The 14,502-nt window shown below is 34.8% G+C and overlaps 1 protein-coding gene and 1 pseudogene across 2 annotated transcripts; both read right to left on the bottom strand.

The window, feature by feature from the left end:
- Positions 1 to 4,218: 4,218 nt before the first annotated feature.
- On the bottom strand, positions 4,219 to 7,593 carry LOC104782241 (laccase-4). Its single transcript, XM_019244958.2, has 6 exons — positions 7,265 to 7,593; positions 6,611 to 6,762; positions 6,277 to 6,521; positions 5,907 to 6,035; positions 4,905 to 5,828; positions 4,219 to 4,625 (listed from the first exon to the last, which is right to left on the bottom strand). The coding sequence occupies exons 1-6, from the start codon at positions 7,358 to 7,360 to the stop codon at positions 4,495 to 4,497; spliced, it is 1,677 nt and encodes a 558-aa protein (XP_019100503.1). The 5' UTR covers positions 7,361 to 7,593; the 3' UTR covers positions 4,219 to 4,494.
- A 3,670-nt stretch (positions 7,594 to 11,263) lies between these two features.
- On the bottom strand, positions 11,264 to 13,887 carry LOC104782240 (protein OCTOPUS pseudogene; annotated as a pseudogene). The gene has a single exon (XR_015597235.1). The product of XR_015597235.1 is annotated as a protein OCTOPUS pseudogene (transcript).
- Between the last annotated feature and the right edge of the window lie 615 nt (positions 13,888 to 14,502).

The following is a 14,502-nucleotide window of genomic DNA, read 5'->3' as shown; positions in this document are numbered from 1 at the left end:
CAAAAACAACAACAATAAAACTGAGGGTTAAACTACAAAGTAAATGTAATTTAATAACATATCATAACAACAACTCCTAATAGATAGGTTTAGGGTGCTCTCAACAAAATCAGGATGGCAACAGTTTTGCATAGCAAAAGAAAATAGTTGAATATTTCTAAGACATTGTGTTTATGTATTTCGAAGACTATATCTTATGCAAATAATAAACCCCACTAAAGTATTTGAAAAATGCTAAAATCTCTCCCCAAAAAAAAAACATGAAATCCTTAGTCTTTTATAAATAATAAAATATTTCGTCTCAATATCATATTTTTATTCAAAAGATTTCAAAACGAAAGTATACTTTATTAAAAAATATTTTCTACCAAATTATAGGCTTTATTCTCGAACGTGCGATAAGTAAGTTAATTACTTTAGACAAGTGGATGGCCTCAACAAAATCGATTGTTGACATCGATTAATAGGGTGAGCAAAATGTCTAAACTACGGCTATTTTTAAAAACACCCTAATGCCAAACACATGAACCACAAAGACCAACAAATAGATCAACTAAGATATTAATGAGACATGTATGAGCAATCGTTTTTTAGTCATGCAAATTTTATATAATTTAGTGAATCCATAAATTAAATGGAAGAATGACTTAACATGTACATATAATCAACAGGTGTTACGACAATTAGATTTCAAATCTTTTTGTAAGTACGGCGATATTGGATCCAGATTCATTAAAGTATGAACATAGTAATATATCTATAGACTGCGACTACATTTTTTTAAAAAAGCAGGGTGAATTGGGTCCAGCTTCGTATTAATGTATGAACATGATAAATAGTAATGCATCACCGCCTAAATTATCATCAAAGTTTCAATCCGCAAATTACAAATTGTTGACAAAAATTCAAATGACCACTCCATGCAAAACTAATTCAATGGACGAACGTTAAGTAGCAAAGAGTCTTCACAATAAATCGAATTTTAATAAGAAGTGCCAGATGTTTATAAATGAAATATCAATAATTAAATTAAAACAATAGTATAAAATATGATGTTCTCTGCAACTACAATTCTTTAAATATCAAGAGTTGTTTAAATGAAATGTCAGAGTTGTTTGTCCACCACTCACACCCAACACACGATTATTTTTCTCTTAAATAATGAATAGGTTAATAAATATATTCAGTAAAGACGTTTTTAAAAAGATTGGAGTGGTGCAAGACAATGACTGGTTTTGTTATGAATATTATTATCGTGGAGTTTCCGCAAAGGGAAAGCATCTCCTATTTCCGAATGAGGATACTTTTTTCCCCCTCAACAATTTATTTTGTTATTAATAGTCATAGAGATGCAGGTAAGTGTACATAATAATTTCGTTTATTTTTTTAAATCTTTAATACAGATCTCGGACCTTTTTAGGTTTCTTTTCTCTATGTTTTGGTGTTACAATAACTTTTCTTAATTAATGGTTTAGCTACAAAGCCTACAGTTATCTTCTTGCCACCACTACCGATGTAGTACTTACATTACAATGATATTTTACTCTGTTGCTTATTACTAGATCTTATAAAACCAAGAAAAAAATAATATATCATATGCATGAAAATTCAAACTATTTTGATTACTATTTTGTTTCTTTGGTAGCCAAAGATATTTCTCTATTTTGAAATCTCTAATATATATATATATATATATATATATATGACCGAAACACAAAAATGGGTTCCATTTATCAGATTGAAATTTGGCTTGATAAGCTTTTGTCAATTTAACCCAATTTCTATAATTACCAACGTCAACTCATCCATAATCTCATGTTTTTCAATATACATATTAAATAGATGGAAAACCAAACATGTGTATTTAAACTAAACTTAAAAAGGTTTAATACAATACGAGTGTTATTTAAAGAGTAATACAAATTAGTACTTTAATAATCTAATAAGTTGGTATAGAAATACTTTTCTTACAAAACTTATTTTAAATGGTTGAAAAAAATTATAATATCAGTTTTTTTTTGTCATATCTCATTAAAGTATATGTAAATAATTTTTTTTGTACGGTCATACACCACTATTCAAAAAGTGGGTTCTATTTGTGACAGCAAAACAATTGAGGTATGTTCTCATATTATAAAGTATTAGGATTAAATAAATGACAGGGGCAACAAAGAAACGACACGAAGTTGGGAGTAAATAGGGAGCACTGGCACACAGTTTGACCCACCGGAGCGACAGCAAAAGAGTGCGAGCGTGCCTGTAGGGCTGCTACTCATAATGCGCTCCACACGCTTTGTACATTAGTGGCTTTGCACAAATCATTTGTTTCATTTTATTAATTTTTCCTAATTATTTATATTTATATATACTTTCTATTTTTCTAAGTTGGAACCCATATTTTACGTTCCAAGTATGTGATTCTGGGGAGCGAAGCAAATAACATGATTCTGATAGTGTCTTTTAGTCAACGAAATTTTTGTAGTTTAATCATTTATTAGTTTTTACTTATTTGTTATAGATAATTTTATATAACTCTGAAAGGACATTAGAAACATTCTGAATTTATATCGACGCTCAAAGGAGTTTTGGTTTCTTTTACTGTTTAAAGAATGTACTTCTATAGTTTTACGTCGTTTTGTTATAACTTATAAATATGTTACTTAATTTTGCATGACAAAATACCAAGAATTACATACTGTATTTAGGTTATTAAATTAATTACTCCAATAAGTCTGATTATTTTAACATTGTATCAAAGTGCAGACAATTATTTCAATCTTCCAGCCGTAAGTAATTTTTAGCGATATAGTATAGATAAATAAATACGATTTAATTTCGATTTAGAAAATATGTATATATCATGTCTCTCTGACATTGCCCTAGAAAATTACTGATTATTAATAATTTTGTAGAAGTTCATATGTATTCGATGTACCTAATTTACAAAACATTGCACACAGCCGCTAACCAAGTGATGTGAATGGGGTAAATATATTTATTTAGCAACTTTAACATTCTCATTTGGATTATTCTATTTTTTTTTTAATTTATGAGAGGACTTTTGAGCTAGATCTGGCAGCAAAAGTTGATATTTTGAACTTTTTTTCATTTCTAATAATATATCTTAAACGTACAATTTAACTGATCAGAATTGTTAGGAAGTGTTGTCATCTATTGAATCACATGGTCTCTTTAATTTGATTAACTGATGCTGATTACGCCGCTAAAACTTAAATCACAAATAAGATGGGTTATTAATTATACGCTTGCCTCTCTTATAAGGAGTTTAAAAAGTTAGAAATCCGAAAGACAAACCAAGATATAAAAAGAAAAAGGGAAAGGAAAGCTAGCTACCTAACCTAACTCCAGTTTCATGGTAGCACAATCGGAAAAAATAATAGTTAAGAAATAAACCGAATAATTGAGATGATAAAACGTCGGTTTGAGAAAGAAAAGGAAAAAAAAATATCATCTCTTTTCTCCAAAGAGGGCGGCTCAAGGTCAAGGTCAAAAGCTAATGTGTTTCAAGAGGCCAATTTAGATAACCATATAGTTTTTGTTTTTCTTTAATTTAACTAGTGCACCCCTTAACCAATCATTTTATCGTTAATCCTCGTATTATCATGCTCTTGAGTCTTGACACAGTCCTAACCCCACATGGCTATGGGATACCTATGTAATAAAGTATTTCTTAGATGGTAGAGTGATAAAATATACAAAGAGTACGACACTTTTTATTTGGCTATAGTACGTTGTACATCGACCTGTAATTAATTTTATATAACGTTAAACTCGATTAAATTCTTCATGTCCAATAAAACTGTTGCGAGGTTCTCAATGCATTACTGTCATATACTCTGTATGTTTCGTTTTACTATGTTTTGGATGAATTCACAGAAATTAAAAAATGTTTTTAATTATTCTACATTTGCTTGTTAAACCTCTTTGACCAATACCAACGTATAATACTAGTGATGAAGCGACTAGCTATTGTAAATCTAAAATGTTGCATAAAAATGGAAAGAATTTCAAAACAGTTTTATAAGACGAAACTGAGGCAGGGTAACATTAGCTTCTAAGTTGCAAACCGGTTAAGTTTGTATGGTTGGAAAAACTCTGGAGTAGTGAGAACATAAAACTTTGAAACTGATATATTTTTTAAACCAAGGAATCTAAATAAGTGAATGTGATCACAATAAAGTTGTTGGACCAGAAGAGTAAAATAAAAATCATGGGCCATATAAGATATTAAGAGTTATGTTGGAGACAATAATAAAACATAAATGGAATTTTAATAGAATGATTTAAAAAAAATAATTATAATACATTGCTCTTTTTCTTCATCCTTTATTTATGAGCAAAAAATATCGAACCTTTTGCTTTGCTCAAAAAAAAAAAAAAATTGGTTAACCAAATCCACGCATTAATTCACCACTCACTGGTCTTCTTGGACGTGGCGTGATGTTGATATGTCGCCTTGTTTAGTTGAAGGACTTAACACTTGGGAAGATCCTTAGGCGGTGGCAAAATCGACTGATTAGGTCCTTTGCCGTTCTCCACCAAGAAAGCCATCTTTAATCCCCACGTCGTGTGTACCTCCAAGTGACAATGCATGAACCAAACCCCTATATTTTACAACATATCAATCCACCAATTTTAATATAATAGTATTTGACTTACTATCATAAGATTTCATTTGTTTTATTAGGGGCATGGACATTGCAAGTCTAGTCATAAATCAATTGCTACAGCTTGTGTAGCTGCTAATTATGTGAATTCCGGAAAGGACAAAGAGATGATGTGTCTAGTAGAAATTGATCTATATGACCTAAATCTACATGGCGATAATTAATCACTAAACTACTATTATTTGATTTTTTTTAACGTTAATTTAGTGTCCATACCGGGATTATCCGCTCTGAATCTGATGGCGACCCATCCACCAGATGGAACTCCTATTGTGTTCCTTTCAACTGGATCGACCAAGTTGAAGTTATTTGGGTCTTTCGTGGAGTTGAAGTTACCTAATCCACGACCAATTTGGAAAAAGTTAAAACCGTGAAGATGCAACGGATGGTTCTCTGGTGATATGACACCGGTATCTTGGAGGACAAGCTGAACCGTGGCGTTGTACGGTAGCTTGTATAGCCTCGTTCCTGTTTCGGTGGCCATGTTCGTGACTGATCCTCCGCTGTAGTTGAAAACGTGCGGTGGGTTTTTGGGAAAATCCGTCGTGAACACTCCACTTTTGTTGAAGTAATGAGCCGAGAGCAGAGCAGTTTTGGGCATGACGAAGGTTACGTTGTTGATGCTGGCCACGACACGGCTTCCGTTTCCGGCCTTGCAAGTAGGGCATGCGTTTAGCCCAAGACCGACGGTGAATAAGAGGTGGTGGTCGATGGTGGTTGGCACGAGGGCAGGGTATTTCTTGGAGTTGAGACTACGAAGAGAGTTTGTAAAGTTGTTGGCGATCGAAGTAGCGTTTTGCGGTGGAGGGAGTGTGCGGACTGTTGGAGAGGACGAGAGTGTTCCAGAGTAATGAACAGTTGCGGTGGCTGTTACGTTGTCCACCGCGATTGGGGCGTCCATGAAAGGGGAAGCGGTTACAAGGTATTTGCCGGCGGATTTTGAGGCGGTTAGGAGGACGTTGGTGGTTTGACCGGGGGCTATGAGAACGGTGTCGATCTTGAACGGTTTAACGTAGACCGCGTCGACTTCGACCACCGTGAAAAGATGGCCAGCGACTTTGAAAAAGAGCTCTTCATTAAGTGCAGCATTGATTAGTCGTAGCAAATAGGTTTTGCCATTCTCCACTGACAGTTTGTAACCTTCGCACATAGAAAGAGGCTTTCATGATCAGTCATTTTTTTTTTTGGCATCATATTTGTTGGAAATTAGGAGATTACCTTGAGATGGACAACTTTTAACGGGACCTGGGTGTCCGTTGATCATGTGAGCGTCTGAGACATTAGGGGCTAATCCAGACTTAAGCGCCTCGTTAATGATATCTTCAGTATCCGATTTCCACCATTCACCTACAATTATGATGAGCGTTATAAATTAGTTATGCCAAATTAACAAATAAGCAATATTGTAATGAACCACTAGCGTCTAGTGATAGTAGTATTACGTTTTATGAGCTTTAAACTCAAGATCACGTTGCAATATTAATTTAGTCACACATCTCATTTTTTATGTGAATTTTTTATGACGTATAACAAGTCAATAGTATTCCAAATTTTCTGCAAGAAAGTTAAAATATGAAGATTGAGATACCTAGAACGATGACTTTCTCGTGGTCGGGTTTGGGGAAAGGGTAGGGAACACCGCGTTTGGGAAGGATGACTATAGCACCGTTAACAGTGGCACGGAGCCAGAGGATGTGAGCGTGCCACCAGAGAGTTCCGCGTTGGCCGGTCAAGGTGTAGTTGTATGTGTAGACTTGACCTGGCTGGATAGGGCACTGAGTTATGTAAGCAGGCCCATCGGCCCATCCCGTTCTTATTTGTCTCACACCGTGCCTGTACTCAGATCGTCCACAGTCACCAATCCGTTAACTAATTAATTTTATCAGTGATGATTCAAATGAAGACTAAGTATATGAGCTTACCAGTGGATGGAGACGTTGTACTTGACGTGGTTAACGACTTTGATGAGCAACGTGTCATCTTCTCGTGCGTAGATTGTGGGACCTGGATATCTACCGTTGACGGTCACGATTGGCTTGCTTGAGCATAGTCTTGTTGTGTTTTTCATCACAACCTGCGTAATTTCAAACACAAATATAATCAGTAATAATTACACTGCAAAGGTAAACAGAGAAATACATAAGACAAAAGACAAAAGGCGGACCATCATCATTATTTGTTTGTTGGTTGTAACAAAAAAAAACCATGCTTCAGTTTTTTAAAAACTTTATATAACCTACTTTTGTTCACGTAGTAAATTCATGTATAAAAAGGTAAAAAATACCCACACGTACAAAAATCTGAAATAATTTTTGTATGAAGGCTCCTAATATAAGGATTGCATAAATTAAAATCAATTACAGTATTTTAGTTATAAAATAGCCTACATGATTATAATATATTGCATATATTCCACTATGAAGATGTTTATATACGCAAAGCATGTATGAAATATATACACATGTATATAAGCAGAAATGTCGATTATGAATCTAAGATAAGCTGCGACTATGTCATATGCACCAATCAGTGGAAGATATGTAAATGGAACTGTGTGTTTATATATATAAACTTACGTTAAACTTGTAATGGCGAACCATGCTCTCCGATGGAGCTGGGAACACAGAGAAGAAGGCTACAAGAAACAGAAACCAAACCATATGAGACCCCATATCTCTCTCTCTCTATTCTGTCTCTCTCCTTCTCCTTCTTCTTCTTATATGTGTGTTTAGTCTTTTTCTCTCTGTTTTCAAGATGAACGACTGGCCAACGCAAGCTTATAAAGGGAGAGGAGAAAGAGATTTGGAAACTAGAGATAGAGGCGACGTCGTTTTAGGTGGTAGGTCGACCCAAAATCCAATTCTTTGTAATTAAGATTCCCATTCTTACCACAACCAATCTCCCTGACCAAACACAAGATATAATTTTCTTTTTCTTTCTATAACATATCAGTGGTCAAAACTCTTTTTTTGTTTAACAACTTACGGTATGTTTATTTCTTTTTAAACCAAAAACGACATATTGTTTTTTTCTTTATGCGAAATTTATGTTTGAATTCGTTGGATAAACTTTATAAACCTATGAAGAAGTTATTAAATTAAGATTAATTCCTCAAAATACCATTTTAAGCTCTTTTTTACTAAAATACCACTATTAGTTTATTTTTCCAAAAATGTCACAAAAGTATTATTTTCTAAACCACAAACACAAAAGTTGATTTTCAAGGATATAAAATTTTATTTTTGGGGGTTTGAGTTGACTATTTTAGATTTAAGGAATAATTTTGAGGGGGTAGGGTTTATTGTTTAGGATTTAGGGTTTAGTTTTGAATGTTGAAAGTTTAGTTTTAGTTTTGTGCTATTTTTGGAAAATATATTTTAATGATATTTTGAAAAATAAAACTTATAATGTTATTTTTGGAAAGAAACTAATAATATTACTTTTGGAAAGAAAAAACTAGGTTGTTGGCAAAAAAAAAAATATAATAATAATAATAATAACTAGGTTTAGTAATATTTATGAGAATTGCCTTTAATTAAACTAAAGCTTTGATCATTTATATCTTTATTTTAGTTAACATGGACCATCACATAATCAATTATTTTTCTTATTCCAGTCTGAGTTTCTTTTCTTATCTTTTACATGTAAATTAGCGAACTTGAATCGGGATTATGACACCATAGTGACACAACTGCAACTCCAATGAGTGACTGGGGCATGTACTGCATTCTTTAGTTTGTACTTATTTATATAAAATTATTGTCTTAATTCGTGGTACTAGTACTTGTACTTTATGCAGATTTTGTATTGTAATATAAATGTGATCATATATATATGGAGCAGTTAAACTGCTTAAATCCTCACTTCAGTTTGTTATCACTAACTCTATCTAACCTTGGAGAGTGGAGATGGTTGAGGGATCTAGTCAGTTCCAACAGAAGAAGTCAAGTCATGTTCCCTTCGATATACGAACGAAAGGTTAGATAAACGTACGGTATCATTGATATCAGCTTGCAAAGTATTTATTTAGTTAATTAATGTTTAGCTGATATAGTTGCACAAAATCATGTTTATCTGATCTAATAATATGTAGTGCACAGAGCCGGCCAAGAGGCCAAGCAAGCCAAGCATTAGCTTGCTGCCGTGCATAATAAATAGAAAAATTCGGCCGTTTTTAATAAAAGTTTTCCTTAGGCTAGTGGTTAAGTTGTACTAACATTATCACTACCTCTCAGTTCGACTCAACTTTTTAATCCATGATCAATATTAGATGCACTACATTACGATATTAAAATCTTAGACTTGATTTGTCTTATTATACATTCATGAGAACGAAAGATCATGTCCTTTTATTATGTATGCTTAATGGGATAATGTAGACTTAAAGTGTTGTCAAACGCCAAGTTTGGGATTGTAAAAAGAGATAAACTTTCAGATCGAGAATGTGTTTTTATTTTGGTGAGACGTATACGTCTGAACTCGAAGTAGTATGTAAAACGACCACAAATTAAAACTTTTTGACATTAATTTCGATAGATGGTCAAATTGTCCATTTTAAGATCATACATCTCAATTCCTTCGGGTATACATAATACATAATTCTCCTTCTGCTTCACTCTATACCGTGTATATGTTTTTTTTGTTGAACCCTTTTGATTTAAAGTACTTTGATTTTTGTTTAATTAAAGTATATGATGTTTTTTTTCTTGACAAAATACTATTAACCAGTATATATCATATGAAATGAGTCTCTAGGATATACGGATGATGATCCATCAGTTTTATGAAGTAAAATTTGTGTTTACACAAAAACAAAAAAAGCGCCGAATAGAATAGCGAGGGAATTTTTTTTCTTTTGTTTCCACTAATGATCCAAAATTTTATTCTATAATATCTAATTGGATGATCAAAAAGTAACGTGGATTCAGATTGTGTAATGTATGAATTATGGTTACTTAAGTAGTTGATAATTAGCCAGTAAAAAAAAACTGCCGGTTCAAGTAAATAACATATATATTTATCGACTTATCGTTAAAATAAAAATATTATGGTATAGATAAATTAGTTGTTTATTTTGGTATTTGGATAGTGGATTCGATGGCCACATACGTATTGTTAAAACTTAAAAGTGTCGTAGAAGCTGTGTGAAATGAGGTGGAGATTATAATTGCTTAGAAACTAAGAGAGTAGAATAAGTTGAGAAATGGCTTTCATGTCGTTGTAAACAATGACCTCAACAAAGACAGCCTCTTTCTTGGGTTTGTTTCAAAGCTAAGGCTATACACAAAACAAAATGCGTGTCAAGTTGGACGACACCGTTTCAGTCAGACACGATATAAACAAGTTTTATACATTTTCTTGGTCAAATTGGTCATTAGTATGTTTGCCGTACGGGAGATGTCTCAGTTAAACAACTTAAACTAGACTGATGCTTTGCTGAACGGTCAATCACCTCTCTAATTTGTAGTTAATTTGTTATTGTCATTTTCTCAACAATCTTTGAAAGTAACACTTCCTTTTTAGAGAACACTAAAGTCCAAAAGACAACAACGTAACAAATTTAAAATCTGATAAATGTATTTCTCATCAGCTTGGAGCCCATAGTACTTGAACAACGACTTCAATATAAATTATCCTTGACCCTTGAATTTAATTTGTTACGTTGTTAGTGTGGGATGGACTAACTAAAAGACTTATGGGCCTTTAGAACTAAATTATTAGGCTGGGCCAGACGTATATTGTTTATTTCTCTCAATAAAACTATAAATTGTTTATTTCTCTCAATAGAACGACATCTATATAGTTCTTTTGTCTTTAGTCCTTTACTATCTCTCACTAGATCTTATGGACAAAGGAAAAGATTGAGATTAACCAACAGGGTTCATCATCTCTCACTTTTCTCATCCATTTGGTGATTTGCAGACTGATCTTTGCTTCTTTTGTCGCTTGAGTTTTTTAATTATGTTTTCTTAAAAAAAAGAACCCTAAGAAAGATATTTTTTTGCACTATGACCCTCAAACAATTTTGGACTCATCCTGCTGCTCCCACGGGGCCCTTATTGTCTCCTTAACATTTTCTTTTCTTGTTAGTTTCTTGTCTCCTAACATGTTCGACGGACCCAAGACTTTTATCTTTTGTTTCTGTTGTCGATAGAGCTTTGACAAAAAGCTTAGAAATTAATAACCCCAACAAATAGTAATGCATTTTTTTTAGTTGTATATATGATTTGAAAACAGTAGATTTACAACCTTTTTTGTTTTGCTTCGTCTACCAAATTATTGATAAAGCTTTTTTTTTTTCTTTTCTTGAAAGGAGAAAGAATTGTCGCTTTTTGACTTTTGATTTGAAATTTAAAATTTATCAGTGAATGTAAACGAGATATAAAAAGGCATAATAAAAAAATTATTTAATTTAGCGAAAATTTCGGATGATCTTATTCTCCACGAATCTAGATGTGTTGTCTTCAAGCTAATTCAACACCGAACCTTCTTTTGTCCATGAGTTACTCCTCTGATTTAACTATTGTATATATCAAATCTCACATGTCATTGCTTTTTCCATTTTCTAAAATAAATACACATGAAACTCCAATCTTATTATACAAAGAAGCAAGAAAAAAGAGAAAAATGTAATCAACTCAAAATTCTGTTTACATCCATTACCAAAGAAGAGTGATTAACTTTGAACTAAATGTTATAAGACTGAGCAAATGAAGAATACTTAAAATCTTTGACATGTTTTTGTCAAATTCAACTTCACTACCAAACTTATTCCCAACTACCAATCTAAAGAATGACTCGAGAGTCCATTACAATGTTGTCAGTAAAAGTTCATAACATTTCTACTACCAAAAGGTTGAGAAGCCGGAACAGGCCGGTTAGTTGTCGAATTGCTGCTTCCTCGCCGCCTTCCTTTACTCGGCGTCAAGTAAAGCTTGAGCATTCCATTCTCAATCTTACTAACCTTCTTCTTCCCACTTACACATCCGTCCACACTACTCCTTTGAAACCCTCCTCCATTGGTACCCGAACTTCTCCAACTCACACTACTATTGCTCCTAATCATCTTCGGATCAAACCCTTTTCTTGATTCTACATTCCACGACCCTGAAAACGTTCGATCCACACCGCTTCTTCCTTCTTCTTCTTCAAATTTGTTCCCGTTTTTTCGATGAAGCAGCCCGAATAAGTTCCAACTCCATCGAGATTTCTTCGTCCCCTTCTTGTTGCATTCCATAGTAGTCCCTGCATTTTCTCGGACACCCCTCTCAGTGTTCTCAACAGAGCAATCATCTCTCACTGAATGTGAATGTGAATGTGAAATGGAGTCTTTTGACAGTTTCATTTCATTGATCTCAGCCACAACAGAGGCTGATAACTTCCTGGTGGAGCTACAACGGTCAAGACTCTTCCTCCGTCGTGAAGATGAGTCTAAGTAGTACTCTCGTGTCTGTGCAGATCCACCAGGAACAATCTCATCCATCACAGGTCCTGGTACTAGTAGTGGTGGAGAAGGCAGTGGCTTTTCCACCGGAATGTGAGTATCTGACCGGAGAACATGATTCCTCACCGGAGAATCTTCAACTACAGACAACATCGAAGTCATTCGCGGCGGAGCACCCGTTCTCCCGATCATATAACCATCCCAAGAAGCACGCGGCTCATCAAACGAGTAACGAGGGTCATCCACCGAAACCCTACCGGCATCAAGCGAGAATCTTCCGGCGTCAATTGAGAATCTTGGATCTGTATCACACGATCTCCTCCCGTAACCATACTCAGCGATTTCAGACTGAGTATCTCTAAGCTGTCTCCCAATTGACTTCTCCACGGGTAACGCGGCGGATCCAGCTCCGAGATTACCGGTTCTATGCTTCTTAAGCTTCTGCTTGTGTCTCCATTTCTGCAGTTTCTTGCTGAACACTGACGCCGCTGACCAGAAACTCCCAGCAATCTCTTTGAAGTCTCTGTTTGGCTTCTTAGTCGTCTGAGGATTAAACTCCATTTCAAAGTCCTTCACTTTCTCAATCTCCTCTTCTTCTTCAATCTCTTCTTCTTCTTCTTCTTCTTCTTCTTCGACGATTTCGTCGATTACGCTTCTGGGTTCCTTCAGATTCCCTAAAGTAATGTCCTTTACGATTTCAATTTCAGTTTCCTCCTCGAAAAGATGCGACTTTAATACGGAATTGGCGTTTTCGAGATCAATCTCACTTAATAAACCCTCTCTGGTTTGAGAATTATTATGCTCCTCTTCGTGAAACAGAGACCAAAGAGTGTTCCTAACCCTAACATCACAGGATCTTCTCTGTGGCTCAAAGGTTAAAGCTTCGGCCTTTGTCGCCGAGAACGATTTCGTCCTCCGAAGTTCCTGGAACAACGACCCGGAGGAAGAAGAAGAAGAGGGTTTGAAGATCGCCTTAAGAGCGGCGGAAGACGATGGCGGTTTCCTTGAAGAAGACGCGACGGAGACGGCGGTGCTTTTCCCGGTTGTGATGTCTAGACCAGAGAGACGGTCGAAGAGACAAGAAGGGCAGAATCCGGTGAAACGCTCATCCGGGTGACGATCACAAGAAGTGGAAGGACGGTGAGGCTGCGGCGGATGTGGCGGCGGAGCTAGAGCTAAGGCTGATGATACAGACGCTGCAACTGAGTTGTTGTTGTTGTTGTTTGCAGGATTATTCATAACCATAACCACCCGTGGCTCATATCGGGATTCGTAAATAGAGAGAGAGAAGAGCTTCAGAGAGAATAAGAGAAAAATGTCGATCGAGTGAGAGAGCCGTTTGGGTTCGCAACGGATAGTGACAGAGGAAAGAGAAAACAAAGAGGGTGGATTATGGAGTTTATAAAAGAAAAGGGAGTGAAATTAGAATAAAGAGAAAAGATTAGGGGTCACTTTGGAAAAATACCTTATTCGCTAGTTCCGTTGTAAAACTTTTTTTAGCAGTGAGTGAGTCGTACTATAACAACACTACTACTACTACTGCAGACAGAACAAGGCAAAGTCTAGGGGCTCTCGCTTGTTAAATGACTGTTACGCCCCTAAATTTACTTCTACTATCACTACCTAAGAAGTAAAGTCGTATATAATAAGAACAATCTTGTTTTTTTTTTCTCTTACGATCTTGAAGGGACAAGCCATTTTTGTTGTCTACTCAAAAATTTTGAGTTTTCACGCTCTCTTGTTATTTTATTATTTTTGAATTTTAAGCTATCGTACTTTTTGAAATTTTGGATATAAAAGTTACCTGGAATCAAAACTCATCAATCATCATTATTTGTTTGACTGTTTTTGTCCTTACTAAAACGTTATAATTTATTCGAGTTTAAATGTGATAATAATACCGAATGTCCAAGGTCAAAGTGAAACTAATCCCTTATTACGGTTTTATTCTCGTATCTCTTAGTATATTCTAGTTTTTTTGTGTGTGTTTTGGCTACTGTTCTTTCTTAGATTCGTCGTTCTATAAAAATAGATCCTCATTTGTAAGCGTTAAAGTGCGTTGTGCTGAAGTACGTTGACGAAATTTGTAACTCCATGTTCTTCGGATACTATTTATCTTGGCTTGTAGGGGTAGCGTCATGTATGCACATATATATGGGTCTTGTATAGAACAGTGAATTTGAGTGCAAGAAATATCATATGGGTTAGTTTGTTGTTTGTATGTGCTTTTTATGAATACTCGTAATTTTGGTTATTAAATGACACTATAAGATACTATATTTGTGAGTTCTTCTTTTTTACGAGGAACCGACAACTTAATAATATGTTTTGGGGAAAAAAACATGAATAGTTTTTATACTTTTAAGGGGG

This window comes from Camelina sativa, chromosome 4 (assembly GCF_030686135.1).
Source record: "Camelina sativa cultivar CO46 ecotype springtype chromosome 4, ASM3068613v1".
Classification (NCBI taxonomy): Eukaryota; Viridiplantae; Streptophyta; class Magnoliopsida; order Brassicales; family Brassicaceae; genus Camelina; species Camelina sativa.
Note: the sequence above shows the minus strand (reverse complement) of the source record. Positions and strands in the feature narration are given on the sequence as shown.

Coding starts and splice junctions, on each gene's coding strand:
- LOC104782241 (XM_019244958.2), bottom strand. CDS start 7,360: ATGGGGTCTCATATGGTTTGGTTTCTGTTTCTTGTAGCCTTCTTCTCT. Junction 6,763..7,264: donor TTCGCCATTACAAGTTTAAC/GTAAGTTTATAT, acceptor GAAATTACGCAG/GTTGTGATGAAAAACACAAC. Junction 5,829..5,906: donor TAAAAGTTGTCCATCTCAAG/GTAATCTCCTAA, acceptor CTATGTGCGAAG/GTTACAAACTGTCAGTGGAG.